The following is a 22,436-nucleotide window of genomic DNA, read 5'->3' as shown; positions in this document are numbered from 1 at the left end:
GAGAGAAGGGGTGTGATGTAGAAGTGAAATGAAATAAGCCTTGGTCCCCTTATTTAATGACTTAAAAATCTGATTTGAAGTGCACAGTGGTCGTAAACTTGGTTTACGGTCCGTATTCCAGTTTACGGACCGTCCTTCGTAGTCGTATTTAATCATAACCGAACCAGAAACTCAGGCTGAGACATGGTGATTTGCGGACACAGTTTACGGGCCGTAAACCACTTTACGGTCCGTATTTCAGGTCGTATTTAACCATTTGATCATTTGGCAGAAAGTTGAAGTTTTGGAAGCCAAAATATGACATGGCAGTTTACGGACCGTATACCACTTTACGGTCCGTATTTCATTTTACGACCAACTGGCCAGAATGCAAACTTGCAACTTTCACATTTCCAAAACCTATAATTAGTCATTGTGGAGCATAACCTATCTCTTATTGCAATTTCCTTTGAAATCTTACTTAAGGGTCATCAAATGTCGTTTCTTACTCATGGAAACATCATACACTCGTACTCATCACCAGGTCATTCACTTGCGTACCAACGGAAGATTTTCCGAGGTGTAACAAATTAGATCTGCAAGATTATTTAGCCTGCTATCATTTCTCCATCACAAGAAGATTCACAGATCGGATGCTAGAATCTTCACTTGATATATTAGAGCTTCAGATCACATAAGAAAATTGAAAGTGCTCACATGAATAGGCTTCAGATACACACATCAGGTGTATAATTAAAAGGCAAAAGTCATAGATAGCCCCCTAAACTTTGCCATATTTTCCTCTGGGGTACCTAAACCGAGGGTTGTACCTATTGGGTACCTAAACCAGTCCGAATTTGTACCACATAAATACTTTTTGCTGATGTGGCAAAAAAAGTGAAATGCACTCTCCTCGGACGCGTGAAGTACTCTTCAATACTATTTTTTTTTTGGTTGAAAGCTTACCTCTTTTAAAATATAACTTAAATTAAAAAAAAAAAAGACCTAAGAACTGGACAACAGCCAGCCCGTCAGTGACCTCCCCTCACCCCTCTTCGTCTTCTCCACCACTGCTTCTCTTCTTCAATTTTTTTTTTGTTTCTTGTTTCTTTTGATTCTTTCTATAAAAATAATTTGTGAGAGAAACTTCTCAATCACAGGCCATACCGGGTCGGCATGCCAGGATACGGGTCAGGTAATCTCCATGCCCGAATTAGTTTGCCCAGAAAATAGAAAAAAAATCATCATCACTGCCTCTTTGATAATTTTCAAAGCCATGAGGGAGACCTCTCTCCCTCCATTATTTTCCTCTTCTCTCTCCAATTATACTTCTAAACTCAATCCATTTCCCTTGTTTTCTCTCCAAGTAAAAGAAACATTAGATTTGGGTACTATAATTTTTCCCGATGAAATTTCATTTTTTCCGGCGAGGTTCAATCCTCAACATAAAAGAAAATCAGATATGGGAATCAAAAAAATTATGGCGTGACTCCATCTTTTCCGGCGAATTGGTAGGAACTCTTTAATTTTTTCCGGCAAAAATCTCAGTCTTCTTCCTCGTACCAATAAAAAATGGAATGGAGAGGAAGGTTACAATTGAGAAATGGAATGAGGAAGGTAAAGTGGTTGGTTCCTACGGTGGGATTGCTATGGCTAGGGATTCTGATGGTAAAGGGAGAGGGAGGGGTTTGGTGGGGTGGGTTCGATGGGATAGCAGGGGAAGGGTTTGGGTGGGTGGCGGCTGGTTAGCTTAGGATTATGGTTTAAGTTTTTTTTGTTTTTTTTTAAAACTCAATTCCTTTTTTAATAATTTTTTGGACTAATCTGCCACATGTCATCATTTAATTGGTCATTTTGCCACGTCATCGCGAGTGTAATACACACATTTTATATTTTTTGCTGATTGTAAAAAAGGTGTCTAAATGGTACAAATTCGGACTGGTTTAGGTACCCAATAGGTACAACCCTCGGTTTAGGTACCCTAGAGGAAAATGTGGCAAAGTTTAGGGGGCTATCTATGACTTTTGCCTAATTAAAATGGATGGTGTATTTTAATTGGTTGAATTTTCCACATAGGATGTAATTGACATTCATACGCAAGACTTAAAAAAATAAATGAAACTCACCATATATATTATGTAAGTTGAATTTTGTCTGATAGACACACTTGAGGCCAAGTTCAGGGATTCAATAGGAACAACACTTAGTTGAGGTGTCAAAATAAAATAAAGGGCAAGTTTAGGGGCCGCACATGCATTAAGCCTAAAACAAACTTATTATACTACTATATGTTATGTCCCATGGGCTATGACAAATTCAAAAACAAAATCATACCCCTAACGATAATTTTAGCAATAATACTAACCACCCAAATTACGTTAATTAATTTGTTTTATTTTTATTATCGGATTATTACCGGGGTGCATGTATGGTGATACTCAACATGCTCATCATTTGTAGTCAACTAGACTCCTTGTCTTTGCCTAATGTTTTTGGAATGACTTCGTAATTACCGAGGTCATTTGTAATCAGCTTCATTTTGACCCAAATGCATGTGGCGTGATTAAAGTCTGTGCCTTAGTACAGATGGGACAAAAAATATTTAAGCAAAAATTGTTGTGTCAATATACACCACCTATTCAATTTTTATGTGACATTATTTTCCGTTAAATTCGTTCAAAAGTGAATGATGTATACTTTTTATATTTGAAAAATAATTTAATTTTAAACTTTATTTTACCTTTACTTATATGCATAATTTTATAGCCATCAAAATGACTTCACATATTTAAGAATACAAATTTCAAAAGTTTTTCTTAATTAAATTTCTTCATAAAATTAGTGCTTAGTGAAACGACTTCATATAAAATGAAATGAAAAGAGTATTTTTTTCTATATTAAACTTTATGCTCATATATGAAATAAAATTGGAGTAGTAAAAAACTGATATGCTACGCCATTATCTATAAATATAAAAAAAGGTGATCTCTTATGTCCACTTGCATTTTGAATTGAAAAAAATCCTACAGAGATATAATGTATTTTATTTATAGACTTTTTGGCTAATTTTTTCTGTTCTCCTATTAAAAGGGTCATTATTACTTAAGTAACATTCGTAATAGATTATAGTACCAAGTCTCGCTTATTTATAGGATCATTTTTCAAAGTAAACACCAACACAATGACATTTGTGAGGAATAACGCATGAAATCTTTGTAAAGTCAATTTCTTTGTGTTCAAATTGTAAGTATGAATATGAAATCATCACCATAATCTATAGCCTATATTATTTCTTTTCCTTTTTGCCTAGATTCAGTCGTGTTGAAATTTACCCGACTACGATAACTTTTAGTCAATGTGTTGTACAGTAAAACTTCACTTACCATTGACTCTACACATTTGAAATACTTTTTGACGTCATAAATACCGAAGTAGACATGGGAATCCACGAAAGCATAGGTTCATCGTATCACTGTCCGAAAAAATAGACAAAAAAATAAATAAATAAATAAAAACAAGAATTAATTTGTGGATTAAATGTAATGAAAAAAGGAAATTAAGTTAAGTATAGACGATGACCTTACCGTGTCTTCAAGTGTCGTGCATGCATTTTGTGCATCCATTTTTGCTTTCTTCTCTGCATGCACTATATTCAACTTTCTCTCTCTAAAATCTCTATAATACTTTCCTCTCTCTCTCTCTCTATAATATATATGTAAATCTGTACTTTGTAATTGTATCTTTATATGTTCTATTTATCTTATAACCGACCAACCACCGACCATCACCGTTAATTTTACAGTGTTTGACCCACTTTTTATACTAAAGATTTAGTTCAAGATTTTACAATATAGTGTTCATGCTAAGGTTTATGTTTCATTTTGGGTAAACCCCACATTTGATATTGAGTAAGGTAAGTTGTGTATTTTTATTTTTTTGTTGTGATTTTTGGGGTTTATTTTGATCTGGGGTTAATGGTTTCTTGATTGTTTTTTTTAGGGTTTTTGTTGATTGTTAAGATTTGTTGTTAAAGGTTTGATTTTTGAGGGATTCAAAATGGGGTCAATGATTTGCATGAATGAACTTTGTCGTGCTGCAACGACGTCGTCTGAATGGAAAAAAGGTTGGGGTTTCAAATCAGGTGGATTTGCTAAGCTTTGCTACAATTGCGGGTAATTAATTTCTATTGTCCTAATTGTAATTATTTCTATGTATTTGACTTGATTTTCTGATGTAAAGGGTAGTTTGGGGATATGGGGTTTTTGGATCCCTGAAATAGAGGGGGCAAAAATTCTTGTTTGTTGCATTATGGAATTGTTCCTAAATTTAGGATTTTTAGTCAAATAGTACCAAATTTATTGACATTTTTTAATTTTTGTTACTCTGCAATTTGTGCTTCAAGAGTGAGTGTTCTCTACCTTTTCTTAGTTCTGTGATTACATATTACGCGTAATAGTTTTATTTTCGATGTTTATTTGTAAAAATGAAGCCTTTTTTTAGGAAGGAGAAGGAAGGTGAGAATTCAAAGGACCCTATGGTGCCCTTTTGTTTTCAGTTTCTCATTTTCAAGCTTTTAACTAAAGAAAACGGAGTTTTGCATGATGATTTAGTGGTCACTGTTAATAAAGATGAGCTCTTTTTAGTTTTGGGCTGTTATATTTACATGTTATCTATCCCTTCTATAGTTGAATGCATTAGGTTCCAAGATAATAACTTGCACAAATAACTTTGAGTTTGAGGCAATAGTACTTGCTTTGTTGTTCTTGTTGGTCTTTCCATGACAAATAGTATGTCAGCATATTTATCAACTGTTTCGTTGTTAATGTATCAGAAGTGGAAGTTCTTATAATTGTTACGTTACCTTATCAAATACAAAAATGTATACGTTCTTATAGTTGGGAATTCAACTTCTTAGATTTACCTAGTATGACATTGTTGTTGCTTTGAACTCTGTATTTTTTTTATTGTTAATTTCTTTCATTCACTCTTCTTTATACAAGCATCACAAAGTAAGAGCATTTTCATCAGTCTTGAGTCTTGACATATAGTTGACTTGTAACTTTTTTGGTGTTCCAGCCTAGCTATTTGTTAGTTAATTATGCAATCAGTAAACCAAAGTTTTTGTGATGTCGCCTCAATTTTGTCTGCAGATCTGCTTTTGAGAATTTAGTTTTCTGTGAAACTTTCCACCTGGATGAATCTGGTTGGAGGGAATGCAGAACGTGTAGAAAGGTAGGTCACTGAATCATGTACTAGATTATTGCATGGTCAACTAGTGTTTTTGATTCTATCTTCATTTGGTGTGCAGCGTATACACTGTGGGTGCATTGCCTCAAAATATTTGTATGAGTACTTGGATTATGGAGGTGTTGCATGTAAAAACTGTGCAAGCCATTTGGATGGTCATTCCATCAGACCAATACAGGTATCCTTATTCTTTTTTTTCTTTCATTTATTTTTGTTTTTGGTGCGGAAACTTTGTTTAGGCACATGTCTATGACGTATACAGCTAGTTTGGGGCTTGTCTGAGACATTAAATGCATCATGGGAGTTTCATGCTTTGACATGTAGGTTTGTATATTCTTTATTAGTGGGGTTTAGTGTGTCATCGGATTATTTTACGTTAACGTTGTTGGTAGGTATATATCTACTTCATTTTAGAGAAATATGAACATAATGTCGGAGCCCTATCAAGTTATCCTGGCACTGCTTTATGCAACTTTGCTTTTACGTGAAAAAGGAGGAAGGCATTTGTCATTGCATTGTTGAAGTGGCACATGAGATACGGAGCACGTTTCTCTCTTTTTTGAAAAGTAAGGTAATATTATTGAGTGAAAAAACTAAACCAGCATCAAGGAACTGCCGGGGTTACATCCAAGAGTATCAACCTAAAAGTAGATAGATTCACAGGTTGTATTATGAGTTGATGAAGTCCAACATGGCTTCAGAATCATTTTCAATGGCCTTGTGTTCCAATAGAAAAGCAAAAGAATCCTTGTAAGTAGAAAAGGACAGATTAACCCACTGGATCTTTTTTTGTAAATTTGGCTACCAGCATAGCCTTTTATGCTGAGCATATACAGTTACCGTTCTCCAAAAAAAATAAAAAATCAAAAGCATAAAAGTTTTAACTTTAGACTAGGAGTAGAATCCTATTTGTCTTAAAAATTCTGACATTGATTGTTTAATTGCAGGGCAGGGGTATTATATGTAGGATGGACTTTATGGAAATAGTCTTCTTTAGAAAGCTAAATGCTTCCAGACTTCATAGTTTTCGCTTAAAATAGAAAATGTAGATGGCTTAGAAGATTTTACAACATTTTTTTTTATCAAGCGATTTTACAACATTTTTTTTTATCAAGCGATTTTACAACATTTTTTTTTATCAAGCGATTTTACAACTTCTCTATGCTCTAAAAATTTAGTATTATAAACATCTTAGTGAAATTTATTTTTTGAATAAAATCAACACACTTATGAAAAAGGAGAAACGGTGAAGTTTTCTCCAACACCTTTTACTGCAATAACTCAATATGAGGATGTGTGAACACAAAATATACCCATAGCGTCACTTTTTGGGAGATGAACCTAAAAGAGCTTGAAGTCCTTGAGCTTTGCAAAAGGGTTATGCCTCATTCACATGTTTTGCTCTATTTATTTTATTTATCGCATTTGACTAGTTTAGGAATTATAACAAAGAAAAGCTACATGAGAGTTATTAGAGTATGTTAAAACAATAACTTTCATTGTGAGTAAAATGAAGTACTTTGTCAAACAATATAGTAGATATTTGACTTGTGTAGATATTGAGATAAAATGCTTAAGATTATTATAGCATGGTTAATAAAGAAGCGTTTATAATAATAATTTGGAATGTAAACTTTGAGTAGTGGTTACTAAGATATGAAATAATAATTATTAGAGTTAGTTTTACTCCTTCCTTTCAATTTAGGTGACACCATTTGGTTGGATATGCAGTTTAAGATATCATTTGACTTGTATATTTTTAAAAGTAGTAATGTTTAAACAACTTGACCTAATAGTTGAAAGAACTAGAGTAAGAGAGAAATTTCACATCTAATAAATTTGATCGGAAATCTTTACTTATCAAAAAAAAAAAAAATTTGGTCGGTGAATAGATTTGAATTCTAAGAACTTGTGAATGTTGTATAAAAGAATATTTATTAGTACAATGGTGTGAAATATTCTTGGATGCGCCAAAATGGAGGGGATGTAATAAAAATTGGGATATAGGAATTACTAATTTAAATTACTAGAGCAAGAATAATTTTCATTCATGGGAAGACGTCAAACTTTTTGGAATGGATCAAAAAATTAAATTGGTGATTATTTAAATTACTAGAGCAAGAATAATTTTCATTCATGGGAAGACGTCAAACTTTTTGGAATGGATCAAAAAATTAAATTGGTGATTGTTGTTGGTTACTTGGTTTTAAGCTTTGTTGCTCGGACTCTTCAAAAATGTCAACGGGTGCGTGTCGGATTCTGCAAAAGTAGTGTATTTTTGAATCCGACCCGTTTGCGACATCCAAAGTGAAGAGTCCGCACAACTTAGGTTCTAAGGTTCATCACATTAAAGAAATGGTAAAGAAAATCTAGAATTGTTTGTCTACACTTTAAAATTTTGAAAGATGAAAAAAGATTTCGTTGTTGGAAATGGTCAAGAAAATTGCAAATAGAAAAGGTACGAGGGTCAAGATATTTGTATAATTGTATATAAGACGTATATACGTACTTTATTTATTTCTGTTTCTCCAATCAATCAATAAATCATTTTTTTTTTTTTTTTATAAATTCTTTTGCAAGTTATTGACGTTTAGTATTCATATGCACATATTAACTTGTCAAATTTGTCCATGTCGATTTGAAAACTTCACATAGTAATTCTGCAAATTAAGGCAGCTTTCTTTATCAAAAAAAAAAAAAAAATCTTTATAAAAAATTAAGGCAGCTTTTGCACTTAGAGCAAGCGTGCTATGTGTCATGGTTTCTAAATTTCTTAGAATTAGCTAGTCTTTTGTTTGTATCGTGTCCATGCAACACAGACACGACATCATTCCTTTTTTTTTCTTTTTCTTTTTTATATTTCTTTTGCGTGCTTTAACATTTGATATTCAGATATTCACTTGTCATACTTGATACTTGTTCTTTCTGGCAAGCTTACTTGGTAAATTTGAATGCATAGTCTTATCTTTATTGGTCATGTCCTAAGAAATATTTTATATATTTGGGAAGTTCTAAAAATGCAGGGTCAAAAGTATTTGTCTCAAATATGGGAGAAGAGTTAGGTCAAATTGATGCAGTTTTTTCACTTAGAGCAAGCATGCTATTTATTTTGGTTTCTGGCGTTATTATAATTATAAATCTTGTGTCTATGCAACATAGAAAACCACCACCACCAGAAAGCCAAAACCCAATCAAGGAGAGAAAGAAACAAATTCAAGATATTGACAAAAGCTTCTCTCTTCTGTCCTTTTTCTTTTGTTTCACTTATTATCTAATTAGAGTTCAAAATATTGACAAATGAATAGCTTCTCTTTTCTGTCTCTTTCTTTTACTTCACTTATCTAATTGGAGTTCTTTTTACGTGTTTCTGAATGTGTATGTGCACATACATGCTCTTGTCTCTTTAACAAATTTAGCTGATGGTAAGTTGACGTAATTTGAGTCTAATCATCTTATAAATGCTTTTGCAGATACCTGGTGATGATCATCCAAATGGCTCCTTGGGATCTAGGAGCGCACATCCACTTGGTGTTGAGAATAAAATGGATGAGAATGATTTCGACAGAAGAAGGACTATGCGGTTGAGCAAGCCAGTGGAGAACAGTGAGCCTGGTCAACTCTTTCAAACTCAAAAGAATGACACTAAACCAGAGACAATGCTTCCCATTGGTAATGTCAATACATGCTTTTCAAATCTGAATCAGCAGCCCATTGGAGCTTCTCTATTTGGCAAACCCGATAATGAGAGACCAAGCCAAGGAGTTAAAGATATGTATGAACCAATCAATCAGCCATCTCTAAATTTCTCTTTGAGTACTCCAATGGGTACTTCGAGTTCAGGACAGCAGCCTTTTCCTGGTGGAGATGTTGAGGGGAGGGAACAAAGCAAAAATTCTCCCTTTCAACAGGGGCAGAGGGCACGTCATATATTGCCTAAGCCCCCCAAAGCTAGCCCCAATTCAGGTTCTGAATCAAACAAAGGAATGGCTTCACAGGCACGGATTGCGAGGCCGCCTGCTGAAGGCCGTGGGGGCCGCAATCAGTTATTGCCTCGATACTGGCCTAGGATTACAGACCAGGAGTTGCAGAAATTATCTGGAGAGTATCCTTAACATTCTACTATTTTTGATTACTATTAGTTATCCTTGAGTTGTATATCACCCCTAGGGCTGGCAAAATGGTTAAAAAAACAAGTAACCCATCTAATCCGATCAATTAGACATGGGTTGGATAACTATATGGATATTATCTATATTATCCCCTAATATGGATATCCATATTATCAATACCCATTTGTCTGATTGTTAATTTTCTTGAGTTCTTGCTTTCTAGGAGCCTAAGCTTATTTTGACTTTTGGCTTGTGTTCTCACCTGATTATTCCTGTCAGTTAACCCATTTTTTACCCGTTTTCGACCCGCCCATATCTGACCTGACCCGTTTACCACTCCTAATCACCCCTATTTATCAAAATGGGATCAACAGGCTCTACATATGGCGTCTTTTACTTTCCCTTCCCAAGTTTTGATACCAGTTATGTTTACTTTAACTGCAATTTCAGCTTAAAGTCCACTATCGTACCACTGTTTGAGAAGGTCCTAAGTGCCAGTGATGCTGGACGAATAGGCCGTCTGGTTCTGCCCAAAGCATGTGCTGAAGTAAGAGTTAATTCTTCAGATTCTTTTGTAATTGTGAAGATACAATATGATATTTTGCCTGTCTCGAATGCTTAGCTCGCAATGCACCTTTTCTGCTTCATCAATACCAATTCTTATGCAGGCATACTTTCCTCCAATTAACCAATCAGAGGGTCTACCTATAAGGATTCAGGATATAAAGGGTAAAGAGTGGACATTTCAATTCAGATTTTGGCCCAATAACAACAGCCGGATGTATGTTTTGGAGGGTGTTACCCCTTGTATACAGAATATGCAATTGCAAGCTGGTGATACTGGTAAGTATTCATGCTTACTTCTTATAGAAAAAAAAAAGATATTTCATCCTTTCTTCATTATTATTGGATGTGTCAAGGTTCCATTTACTACCCCCCCAAAAAAAGGGCAATGATGGATAAGAGGTCTCTATATTGGATAGATATATCAGAGAAATCTTTTTCCATCTCTGGAAAAATGGCGAGTTATTTGACTGTAGATGCGGTCTTTCCTTTATTTCGGTCATCCATTGACTCTGTATTTGATAGTCATGTGATTTTCAGATAGAACTAGTGATTATGGTTTATTGTTGTAGTGATATTTAGTCGAATAGATCCGGGAGGAAAGCTTGTTATGGGGTTTCGGAAGGCAACAAACAATGTTGACATGCAGGTTATCTACAGAAACATTGTTTGCTACAGTCAGCTTTCTTTTTTTGCCTTGTTATTACAGTGATTTTATTTCCCTCTTTTCATATGCAAATAACAGGATTCTCAAACGCCTCTCCTTCCCAATGGCAATGGCTCTGCAGAAACTTCATTTTCTGGCATGACTGAAAACTTTCCGGTGAGTGTTTAGCCTTCTAGGTCTTTTTGCTAAGCAAGTTTACTCACATGCTTGCAGCATTTGAATTTTCTCTTTCTCGTAATTGCGAATTCTTTTTTGTCATCGAAACATGAAAAGAATGGAGGTAGGACAAGCGATGATTCTGTGAAAATGTCAGAGAAGAAAAAGGCAAGAAACATCGGGTCCAAAAATAAGAGGCTTCTTATGCATGCTGATGATGCTATGGAACTTAGAATCACTTGGGAAGAATCACAAGAATTGCTACGGCCACCTCCGACTGCAAAGCCTACCATTGTTGTGATTGAGGATTGTGAATTTGAGGAATATGAAGTAAGTGCAACCCAAATGTGGAAAGCGTTACCCAAATTTTCTTTCTTCTTTTAATTTTATGTCATTATTCTTTTTTCATAGTCAATGATAGACAGTAGTAAATGGAAAGTCTAATGCTCTCTTTTTTCTTCTCTATAGGAACCACCAATTTTTGGAAAGAGGACGATATTTACTACCCGATCTTCTGGGTAAGGGAAAAACTAACTACACTGACTTGAGAAATTTGATATGTTGTAGCTCAGCCTATTCAAAAAACTTCTTCCAATGTGTAAATTGTCGCATGATACCTTTTAAACTACTTATTCACCCCGCTTCTGGTCCATATTTCACCATGGAAGATGCAAAATCTTAAAAGCTCAGGACAGAGTTTTGTGTTTGTCAATGTTGTTCACCTTTGCCTTTGGTCATACCAAAGCCACACATAAATGACTGATTGCCATTTCACTGTTTGGTTGCAATCTGCTGGATTTTTTTATTTTTTTTATTGGAGTCCGATGACCTAAGCTGATTGCTGATGTCTGTTGTACCCCTGCACAGGGATCAGGAGCAATGGGCTCAATGTGACAGCTGTTCTAAATGGCGTAGATTGCCGGTCCATGTTCTCCTTCCTGCAAAGTGGACTTGTTCGGACAATATTTGGGACTCAAGAAGGTCTGTATCTGGCTTCATCCTCTCCCACTTTGAAGTCACATTTGAGACTAGACTGGTTATATATCTTTTTCATTTTTCAAGATATCACATTACTAAAAGAAAAAGAAACATTGTCTCTTTTGCCCATATAGTGGTCTATCGGTAGTAAACCATAAATAAGGGTGTAATTCTGCTCCTCCGATTTTAGTATTATCTCAAAAATATTATATTGGTAGCGAGTAGTCTGTGCAAAATGATAGTTGTTGGTGTTAGACTAATGCATCATTTTTTTTCAGATGCATTTCCGCTGAATTGTGCTATTTCATTTATTTAGCTTTATATACACTCATCTGGATGTTTGAGTATATACCTTTGTCCAGGGATTAAATAGATACTTTCTGAAGAATGAAATTTTCTTACCCTTTTGCTGCCAACTTCTTCTTGACAGATGCTCTTGTGCTGCTCCTGATGAGATTAATCCAAGGGAACTGGAAGCTCTGTTTAGATCTGGCAAGGGTATTGGATATCTTTTCTCATTGTTTAACAGAAATCTTCCCTCCTATATTTTTTTGCCTTTGATTCTTTGTTAATGACATGCAATGCTCTAGCATATGATCTTGAAGTAGTAAGGAAATATATATACTTGGACAAGAATGAAGATGTTTGATTTGAATGGGTTTAGTCGTTGGTAGAATTAAGATTTGATTGTGCTTTTGAGTAACAGTTTCGAAAAGTCACGTTGCTAAAAAGACACTTTTCACAAGGAAAAAGTTGTTCTATGTACAAGTTTCAAGATGAACCATCAAGTCCTAACAGATAGTTGTATCATGTATGTATTTTGTAAATGCAAGTGATGCAAAGGAATTTCTGTTAAACAAGCTTTTCTCGTGATGCTGGCAAGTCGACTTTTCATTTATATCTTGATGTTTAGGCTCAACACACTACAATTTAGGGAATCTGCTTGATGGTAGGAGGGAAAGCTTTCTTTTTTTCTTTTTTTTTTAATCTGTGATATTTTAATTTGGAAGTCCGTATCCCCCCCCCCCCCCCCCCCCCCCCCTCCAAAAAAAAAATCCCCTCAAACTGCCAAATAAATGTGTTACAAATCCATCTATAATGAAGATATCTTATACGCAAAAACTCTTGTTACACCTAAATAATAGTTTGTTGTTTTGGAATTGAAAATCTTCAATCTAGGCCCTTGTTTCATTGATGTTCCTTCGGGATTCTAGCAAGTTCGAGAGCTTCTGTGTTGCCACCCAGTTCTTGAAGGGCTTTATGATGAATGTGTCTGTAATTATATCAAAAATATTAGATGCATTATGTTTCTTGTATGTAACACTTTATAAATTGAAACATATGAATTATGCTTACCTATCAAATAAACCAAATGAATGTAAGTTTCTTCTGTTACTCTTACAGCAGTTGTTTTCCAGATAGGCTTGTCTAGGTCGCCTTTGTTATATAGTTTAGTCACTCACTATTATTGTCTCCTCATTTCAGATTCTAAGAGGCGAAAACTAGTAGAAAACAATGAAGATTGTGAGCCTTCCGGGCTAGATGCCTTGGCAACACTTGCTGTTTTAGGAGATAACATTGGTGACTTAGGAGAGTCTTCAGTTGGAGCCACAACAAAACATCCTCGGCATCGCCCAGGTTGCTCTTGCATTGTCTGCATTCAGCCTCCAAGTGGAAAAGGCAAGCACCAGCCCACGTGTAAGTGCAATGTCTGTTTGACTGTGAAACGTCGGTTTAAAACTCTCATGCTTCGTAAGAAGAAAAAACAATCAGAACGAGAAGCTGAGCTGGCACAGGCAAAGGATCAGGTCCCTCCTAAAGATGGATCAGAAACAGAAGGGGCGAGTGGAATAGAGTTACTTCAAATGAATCATTCCGAGAACGAACACATGAATCTCTCCGAGAACGAAAAGAATTCAAATGGGGATCAAACGGAGGAGTTTGGAGCCGGGAAGGGACAGTTGGACCTGAACTGCCATCCGAACCGGGATGATGACATGCTAGTAGAGGCGACAGCTGGAATGAGCATCACGTCACTTGTTAATGCGGCCAATCTTCCATTGGAGTATCTAACGCAGAACGGGCTCGAGAGTTTGGGGAACTCGTTGCTCTCACAAGCTGCCGGTGAGAGTGATGGAGGAAACCATACTGATAACGGATTTGTGAAAACTGCAGATGCTGAACCGGAGAGTAAAGGTGATGAAGGGTAATTAATTCCCTATCTTCACTTGGTAATATTTTCTTTTGTTTTTTCCGATTATTTGAGCCTTTTGTTAAGATATATAGTGTTGTTCACAACCTCATTGTTGAGGTGTTATACATACTCACAGTTGAAGGAGTCTATTTTGTCTTCAATTCCTTCACTTTTTGTGGGTTCTCATACGTACTTTCTACTGGACAATGTTCTTTTTTTGGCCTAATTTGTACTGTCAAGGAAAAGCAACTAAAGTTCCAGGAAGTGTTTGCCATCATTTGCATCTTTTTAGATTGCAGCATTATTTATCTGGTGCTTGACATTTTGAGCTGCTACTTGAGTCCTCATATGCAGGATGTGAAGGTCTTGACTTGTCCTGATCTTCTTGGTGTCTATGTCTGATTCTTGGCAGCACTGTTTTTAAGTGATTCACATATTCGTTATGGAATAATGGATTTCATATAAATTTTCAGAATTGGATATTTCAATTACTAAGCTAGTTAAGCGCGCTAGTTATTTTTATTGAAAACTCGAAAACCATCAGGGTGGTTTAATCAGCTTGTTATATGTGAATTGCACACTAGCCGCTTTTAGGACCCCTATTTAAAGAACAACTGAAATTTATGAAGTTTTTAAAATTTAGCTGTCGCAGAATTAACGTGAGGCATGCATGTCTGAAGTGAAGTTGGGAAGTTCATATTCAAACTTTTATGTCTTGACAAGTATAATTCTTTGATATAAGCAAGTGTAATCACATCACACATTCAATACCTAGCGTGGCAAGTTCTTCTTGAGATTATTACATTCTCCAAATTATGTATGAAATAAGAGAGTATTGTCACTACAATATAATCAATTGATGCCATATACAAATATGCTAATATTTAAAGAAGCCTCAAAATTTACTCCTTAGTCCTTGTGATATCAAGTCACCTAAAAAGATAACTATAGGTCACCACCGCTTGTGATTTATAAACCTAGTAATCTGAAAATAAAGCAGGTAACAATTACAACACAACAGGTAAATTTACACGGAAAAAATTCTTTACATCATAACTTAAAAGTGTAAAATTGTACGCTTATTTAAGCTTGACATATAGGGTTTAAGACCAATAGTTGTCTGCAAGTTGGGCACGAAGAATGCGATGAGAACCATTTATCTATACACTTAACATGAAAACCATGATTACATCTTGGCAACATTCTCAAATTTTCTCCTTGTTGAAATTCTCCAAGGCATATTACACACTCCGTAACACAAACCATCTTCAATCCTGGCTCGTAGACTATCACTTCAATCTTTCTCAACTCACTTTTATCCAACCCATTTGATGCCAAACGTGCAATTGCAGCTTCTGCAGACTCGAAGGGAAATCTTCCGTTGTATCTCAGAACACAACGTATGATTTCCCTCAGCACAAGGGCAATTAGCAGCGGCAGTATCAGGGCTGCAAGAACTATTAGCATATAGCTAATTGAAATCAAGTTTTTGTCCTTGGTTTGGCTTGAACGAGGCAGATCATGCTGAGACATAATATCATCAAGTAATTAAGAATATTATGCGCTAGCTAACTGCTTACGAGATTTTAGATGAGATGGTCGCATAATTCAACTGGTCATATTCATCGGTCATCTCTTATATATAGTAGAAACCATGGCTTTGCATTTCGAGAGAGAGAAAATTCGGAAACGTATAGTGTGGAATAATATCACACGGTGAAGCTTAAAGAAAAAGAAGTATATGATATAGAAAGCTGATAACAATTGAATGCAAGTAAGCATGTCCTGTTTTATAAAATAAGTTAGTAGAAGTCTTTCAAAAGCGTTGAAATAGTTTTACTTTAGCTGGCGCGATAAATGCGAATTGACTTGGAAGTGAAATATTGGAATATTTTATTCTTTTCGAGGCTGTGTGAATCCTGCTGCCGACAGGTAGGATAAGAAAGAAGATTGATACGGTGGTTTCTGATTGTGATGACGAGATAAATAGGAGTCAGTGGGACCGTAGTATTTTCATTATTTATAAAAAAAATTAATTAAAAAGACCACAGAACTTAAGAGTTTAGTAGTTATGCACTGAATTTTTTGTTATGTCGACACCTCTAAACTGGATCTCCTACCATATTTAAGTATGTGATCAACTACCTAAAAACTGTAACTGTTAAAGATAATACACTACTTACAATATTATGTCTCAACATCGAACAGCATGTCACTTTTGTGCACGGCGAGAAGAAATGATAGAAGCGAACTGATTTGCATTCAACAATATTCTTACCCCAACAGTAAGTCAAACACGTCGTGTGTCACACCCAGAAGGATAGGTGAAAATACTGTGTATAAGGAGCTTTTATGAGCTTGTAGTAGTTGATAGTTAAGCGGGGTTTCGAATAACTTTCAGTACTTCAAAATACCTGTACAATTATTTGAAACCTCAAAGTAGTTGGTTGGCCTTATTTTGCTTGTGCCTGTAATTTCAGGCTTCATGTTAAGTCATGGATAGTTTGAATATCAAGTACTCCAATAAGATTACTAAATTTCGTGTTTCTAGCCAGCTATTTATCAATTTAGAAGCCAAACCAAAACAAGCAAAGCCTATCACAAAGAGGTACTAGCAGTAAATATTGCTTGCAATTTGTATCCAGTGATTTAAAAAACTGGACATTAGTCTAACTGTTGAGCTGATGTTCAAGAACATTTCAAGCTAGAACACAATAAAAAAAAAGTGCTGCCATTAACTTTTAGATTCAGCATTCAGTATAATGACTTTTCTTCCCACCACAGCCCTCCTGGTAGGGAGCATTTCCCCTTAAATGGGCCTTATGCAAAGCGAATCTGGATAAATCGGGACTCAATGCCGTTACCCAACACCAGGTGGGAAACCAAAAAAGAAAATGCTTTTCTTCCCGTATAAAGGGCTACTCTTCAGTTCAATTCGAAGCCTTCCTAAATCTTGGTTCTCCGGCCATGACACGATGAAAATAGTTGCCTGCAAGTTGGACAGGATGAATGCGAGGAAAACCATTAGTCAATGCACTTAACAAGGAAACCATGATGACTTCTTGGCAACTTTCTCCCTGGTGAAATTCTCCAAGGCATATTGGACACGCCATGACAGAAATCATCTTTCGTCCTGGCTCATAAACTAAAACCCGTATCTGTCTCAACTCATCCCTTTCCAATCCATTTGATGTCAAACGTGCAGCTGCAGCTTCTGAAGACTCACAGGGAAATCTTCCATTGTGTCGTAAAACACAACGTATGATTGTCCTCAGCCCAAGGGCACATAGCAGCAAACGTAGCAGAGCAGCAAGAACTATTAGCAAACAGGAGCTATTTGAAATCAAGTCGCCATTGTAGGACTGGCTCGAGATGCTCTTAGGGTTCGATGGAACCTCCATATAGTAACCAAGAAGAAATCGAGAGACGATACTCATCTCTAATAGTAGCAACCTACTCTTTTGCATTGCATGAGAGTATCAGTAGGTGAAGCTTAATATATGCATTAATAATGCAGTATGAAATTGAAGCTGCAGTTAACGAATAAATGCAAGAAAACTTTTGTCGGTTAAACATGTGGCATAAATTAATAATGTGAATATGTGGGAATATTTATTCTTGTAGCAAGCTACTGCTGCTTTACACTTTAATGTGTTGAAGATGAATATCTTCTGATTGTGATGAGAATTTACAAGTCATTGGGACCACAGAATTCAAAGAAAAAAGGGACTAAGAGCCCGGTTGGCTTAGCTTGTAAGTTGCTGAAAACAGCTTATAATAAGCTGTTGTATATAGGCTGTTTTCAGCTTTTTTGAGTGTTGGTTGGCAAATAAGCCCAAAAAAATAAGTTGGGGCTTATAAGCTGTTTTTTTAAGCTAAGCCAAACGGGCCCTAATTGGCAGATCCTTGGAGAGCTTTTTCCACCTGAAACTGAAAAATAAGAGTTTTGACCTAAAAATGGCAACTATTTCTAGAGTAAATACGAACATGCTCACAACTTTCTCTAGAGAGACATGATATACAACAGCATTCATCTGAAATGTTATGTATCAAACAAGATACAGAGGGACAGTGACATTTACATGATACAAAAAATATACAAGCCCATACCTCTGCTTAAGAAAACAAAAGGCCTTCATCATACATTAGCAAATTTCTTCAAAATAAATATCTATGAAATCATGTTTCTCCACTTGTCCTTCAAGTCAACCTGAACAAAATTGTTTAGACTTCATAAGTAGGAGTAATATACAACCAGTCTATAAATAGTAGTATCAGAAAGCACTTACTGCTGTCCTTACTGCAAATATGTCACGATAAGCACCTAAGATTACCGTCCAGTTTCCGGAACCATATCTACCAAAACAAGGAAAACATTTAGAGCGCTAAACTCTGTGTCGGTACTTTTTTAAAGTCAGAACAAGTAAGAGATGCTCCATACATCTGTACACCAGTTCTCAAAGTGTCTTCTTCCAACGTACTCCATTTCGTGGGCTTTCTCCTCGTGGTGATTTTTTTAAATTCATACTTCTTCAAGGGAGAAATTTTCGTCCTCTTCGGGCTAGGTAATGTAACCCTATTCACGCCACTTAGTGATCCTTCATTTAACTCATCAAACAAATCGTCCCACTGTATATAAAATTCAGCATTTGTTTCCATTAGCAAGCATAAAAATGCAAATTCTTTTCCTCTCTTTGGATAATTTTCCCAAATACAGTTTGTGTGCCTAGGACAATTTTTCCGAACACAAATATGCTTTTTAATGTTTATGCTCTAGTATTCCTCAGGCGAAACCAAATCTAGAGCTAATATCTGGTCTAACCTCACTATTTTACAAAAAAATTTAAAAATCATTTAGTTACTCGGCAAAAAGTTTTGCACATTTTGTTACAAGAAAGCATTAATAACCAAGACAATCTTGCATGAAGACTTCAAGTTACAATCGCCCATATACATTCATGAGCGTAATGAAGAGAATTGTGCATCAATACACCCCAAGAAGCAGCATTTGACCATTTATTTTAAGCGAGTGGAGACAAGAATTTTTTCAATGTATATACCTCAGATGTATGGGCAGCACGGTTGGAGGCAAGCAATTTTTTCAGTGCAGTAACCTCCGATGTATGGGCAGCACTGTTTCGGTTCACTCGGTTTGGCCTGGATGCAGCACTATGATGACAGTTATGCTGCGCCTCACAATTCTTCTCACTAGTTTGAACCGTTCTGCTACCGGCAACAACTGGATGAGGGGCTTTGTCACTGTTATTTTTGGCAGGCTGATGAGCCGTATCATCCCTTACCACAGAAGACAAAGTGTCAGCAAGACGTATCGCATCAGGTAGAGGATCCTTCACCACAGCACGCAGCTCTGAAGAACTTAATTTAAGCGCTTCCTCAGCTAACTGGATTAAAGGTGAAGACAGTAAATCATCCTGTCTACCATATGCCTCAAGTTCCGACTCAATTGAATCACTGATCCTGACTGCTCCTCTGGTGCGTTTGAAAGCAACATGCTTCTGCCTGGGCAATGCTTTTCCTTGGCAAACTTCTGCAAGCAGAAAAAACAATCGTCTTAACATAAAACTCATATAAATTTATACAAGTCCAACAAGCAAAATGTCAAAAAAGTAATCTTTGACCCTTAATAAGGATAAAGTGATAAGGGTGGTAAAACAAGGAAATCTCAAAAGTACTTCTTTTATCTCTTATCAAGGGTGTCCATATAGACTACAGAGTCGGAAGGCACAATTTAGCTTCTCTCTCTCTCTCTCTCTTTTTTTTTTTTTTTTGGAATTTAGCTATTTGCACCAACATCAAGAATTTGGTCATCATTCATTGAGGTAAAGCAATAACCAGACTATAGGTAAATATAGAGAGTGTTCATACAAATTTATTATCCCAAATTTGATCATATCATAGAGTTTAATAAGATAACCCTGCTTATTCAACATCCCCAGAAACATTTTTGCATTTGTAATGTTACCTTTGTCCCTTTTCCTGCAAGTCCCTTCTTCATTGACTCCTCCAACAAATGCCTTCAATGTATCATCTGCTTTCTGGATTGCAGGTGAAGGCAGTAAATCATCCTGTCTACTAGATGCTTCAGGTTCCGACTCGATAGAATCACTGATCCTGACACCTCCACACGTCCCAGCTGATGCTCGTCTGGTGCGTTTGAAAGCAACATGTTTCTGCCTGGGCAATCCAGTTCCTTGGCGCACTTCTGCAGCAGAAGAAACAATCATTTAAACAAAGAACTCATAAAATCGATACGAGTACAACAAACAAAATGTCAAAAAGTAATCTTTACCCCTTAATAAGGATAAATTGATACAGGTAAAACAAGGAAATGTCAAAAGTACTCCTTTTATCTCTTATCAAGGCTGTCCTTACAGACTATAGAAAGCAAACAATTCAGCCTTTAACACCAACATCCAGAATTTGATCATCATTCATTTAAGTAGAGCAATAAGCAGATCATAGGTATTGCATAAAGTATCATACACACTTATTATCCGAAATTTGACCATATCATAGAGTTCAATAACAAATTCACCCTGCTTATTTAACATCTTCAAGCACTTATTTTGCATATGTAATGTTACAACATTACCTCTGTCATCGTTCACCCCTCCAAAAAACGCCTTCATAGTATCATCAGTCCGATATTTTTCTGCCACAACATCAAGAAACGGAGACCCCATTCTCTCTTTAACTTCCCCAACAAAAACCTTAACCTTATCAACAGCAAACACACATTTACTTCTCCTTATCACATTATCAAAACACCTATCTTCCCATAAAGCCGCTTCTATTTCATCTCTCCAATTCCATAACTCTTCCGATACAACGCCTACATTCTCCATTTTTTCCATTAAATTAATTCTTTTTTTCCATATCCTCCTTACTGCTTCAAAATACTTTCCTTTATCACTTCCCGCCTCTTTACAATTCAAAAACTTCACAGTACACTCCACTGCAACCGCACAATACGCCGTTTTCATAACATTTGAAGCTTCAATTCCTTCTTGATGATCAAGTTCCTCAATTAATTCGAGAAATTCGAGGATTTTCTCAGTAACACAACCGTTAGAAATCTCGGATTCGATTTTTCTAAGGATTAGGGCTTTTTTGAGGTTTGAATTGTTGTTTGGGAATGGAAGAATGTTAATGAGATTGTTGAGACTGTTATCTTCGAGTGGTTGTTGAAGTATGAATTCGAGAATCCAACGAGATATATCAGTGTCTATATCCATTTGCAAAGCATGAGATAAACCCTAAAACCCAAAAATTGATTTTTGATTTGTCGGGTCGGGTAGGGTCCGATCAAAATACTCCGGCGCTGCTCCGATGAAATAATTCTTTTGTTTGTTTCCAGTGGTAATGGTGAACAGGTGAAGTGTTCTGAGTACGCTGTTAAATCTTTTGCTTATTACTACTTAGTAATTTGTGCCAATTCAAAAATGGAGTTGTGGTCATTTTAAATAATATTTGAATGAATAATATGAACTACAGAAAACTATACTCTTAAATGTAAAACTTTTTTATAAATAAATGTTTGATTTTCTACTCATACAGGAACAGTGTTGTGTAAAGTGGAACAAAAGAATATTTAGATCTGATCTACTTATCCCTTTTTAAGATTTTTTTAAAGAATTTACTGCACTTGTTTGAGTGCGACTGCAAGCGGGGAACACGTGTTCTTTTTTCTTTTATAGAACTGTATAATTAAATTCAATTACAAGATGATCTTCGAATGGATCATAAATTTATATCCTTTTTGTTATATTTGTATCTTCCTTTTACTTTTATGCCGGTAAATGATATACAAAATAAGTAATTAATTGAGAAATTATAAATATTACTGTCTAATTTTGTTTCAGACTCCATGTGTTGATTACACTAGGTATATTATTATTGTTACTGTACTCTCTAATTTTGTTGGATATACTTCCAATGTTGTTTAAAAAATATTACGAGAGCTTTTAAAATTTTGTCTAGTGGAGACACTTGATTTTTTTTTAATCATAAATCTTATGCAGAGTACGAGTATGTGAGACTTTTAGAAACAGTCTCGCCGCCCCCAAAAAAAAAGGGTAAGGTCTGCATACATTTTATCATTTCTAGACCTCATTTGTGAAATTACACTGGATATGTTGTTGTTGGAGCATGTCCGTATGTGCTATATATGGATGACTATTATTGAGAATAAATAATACTTTGAATAAATAATATGTATATGAAAATTGTGATTATATCGAGTCTTAAGGAGAATATTGTTTTTTAATTAAATTTTCACAAGCAGAACATTTAATGAAATATAAAATACTGAACATTGATTTAAATTAGTGTTACTGCTTAAATGTGAGAGTTTCATTCTAAATTAGTGTTTTAATACTTCATTAAGTAATTTGGGGGTGAAAACAACTTATGCTTTTTTCAAATAAAATGTCTTAACTTATGCTTTTTTCAAATAAAATGTCTTTCATTTTGTAATTTTTCTAACAAACAACAACAACAACATACTCATTATAATTTTATA

The 22,436-nt window shown here is 35.5% G+C and overlaps 4 protein-coding genes across 6 annotated transcripts; 1 reads left to right on the top strand and 3 right to left on the bottom strand.

Annotated features, from left to right (window-relative positions):
* The first annotated feature begins 3,565 nt into the window (after positions 1-3,565).
* LOC132606581 (B3 domain-containing transcription repressor VAL1-like) lies at positions 3,566-14,158 on the top strand. Its single transcript, XM_060320161.1, has 14 exons — positions 3,566-3,892; positions 3,979-4,151; positions 5,130-5,211; positions 5,288-5,404; positions 8,697-9,328; positions 9,786-9,882; positions 10,004-10,178; positions 10,472-10,548; positions 10,645-10,722; positions 10,840-11,052; positions 11,191-11,240; positions 11,590-11,703; positions 12,131-12,198; positions 13,186-14,158. Exons 2-14 carry the CDS (start codon positions 4,036-4,038, stop codon positions 13,908-13,910), a joined length of 2,544 nt encoding a protein of 847 aa, XP_060176144.1. The 5' UTR covers positions 3,566-3,892; positions 3,979-4,035; the 3' UTR covers positions 13,911-14,158.
* A 24-nt stretch (positions 14,159-14,182) lies between these two features.
* LOC132617866 (RING-H2 finger protein ATL73-like) lies at positions 14,183-15,427 on the bottom strand. Its single transcript, XM_060332937.1, has 2 exons — positions 15,158-15,427; positions 14,183-14,308 (listed from the first exon to the last, which is right to left on the bottom strand). The coding sequence occupies exons 1-2, from the start codon at positions 15,425-15,427 to the stop codon at positions 14,183-14,185; spliced, it is 396 nt and encodes a 131-aa protein (XP_060188920.1).
* A 1,065-nt stretch (positions 15,428-16,492) lies between these two features.
* Positions 16,493-17,749, bottom strand: LOC132606605 (RING-H2 finger protein ATL73-like). The gene has a single exon (XM_060320183.1). The coding sequence runs from the start codon at positions 17,359-17,361 to the stop codon at positions 16,825-16,827; it is 537 nt and encodes a 178-aa protein (XP_060176166.1). The 5' UTR covers positions 17,362-17,749; the 3' UTR covers positions 16,493-16,824.
* On the bottom strand, positions 17,209-21,469 carry LOC132606590 (uncharacterized). Of its 3 annotated transcripts, none has more exons than XR_009569990.1 (7): positions 20,508-21,469; positions 19,878-20,117; positions 18,955-19,442; positions 18,336-18,523; positions 18,184-18,250; positions 18,005-18,104; positions 17,209-17,347 (listed from the first exon to the last, which is right to left on the bottom strand). XR_009569990.1 is itself a non-coding variant. In XM_060320168.1 (6 exons), exons 1-6 carry the CDS (start codon positions 21,148-21,150, stop codon positions 18,066-18,068), a joined length of 1,665 nt encoding a protein of 554 aa, XP_060176151.1. In that variant the 5' UTR covers positions 21,151-21,469; the 3' UTR covers positions 17,893-18,065. The 3 variants fall into 3 exon arrangements, 1 of the variants encoding a protein (XP_060176151.1); XR_009569992.1 differs by having other exon boundaries at positions 17,214-17,352; XM_060320168.1 differs by lacking the exon at positions 17,209-17,347 and having other exon boundaries at positions 17,893-18,104.
* Between the last annotated feature and the right edge of the window lie 967 nt (positions 21,470-22,436).

This window comes from Lycium barbarum, chromosome 1, assembly GCF_019175385.1.
Source record: "Lycium barbarum isolate Lr01 chromosome 1, ASM1917538v2, whole genome shotgun sequence".
In the NCBI taxonomy this organism is placed as follows: Eukaryota; Viridiplantae; Streptophyta; class Magnoliopsida; order Solanales; family Solanaceae; genus Lycium; species Lycium barbarum.
This window is presented reverse-complemented; position numbering and strand designations above follow the sequence as displayed.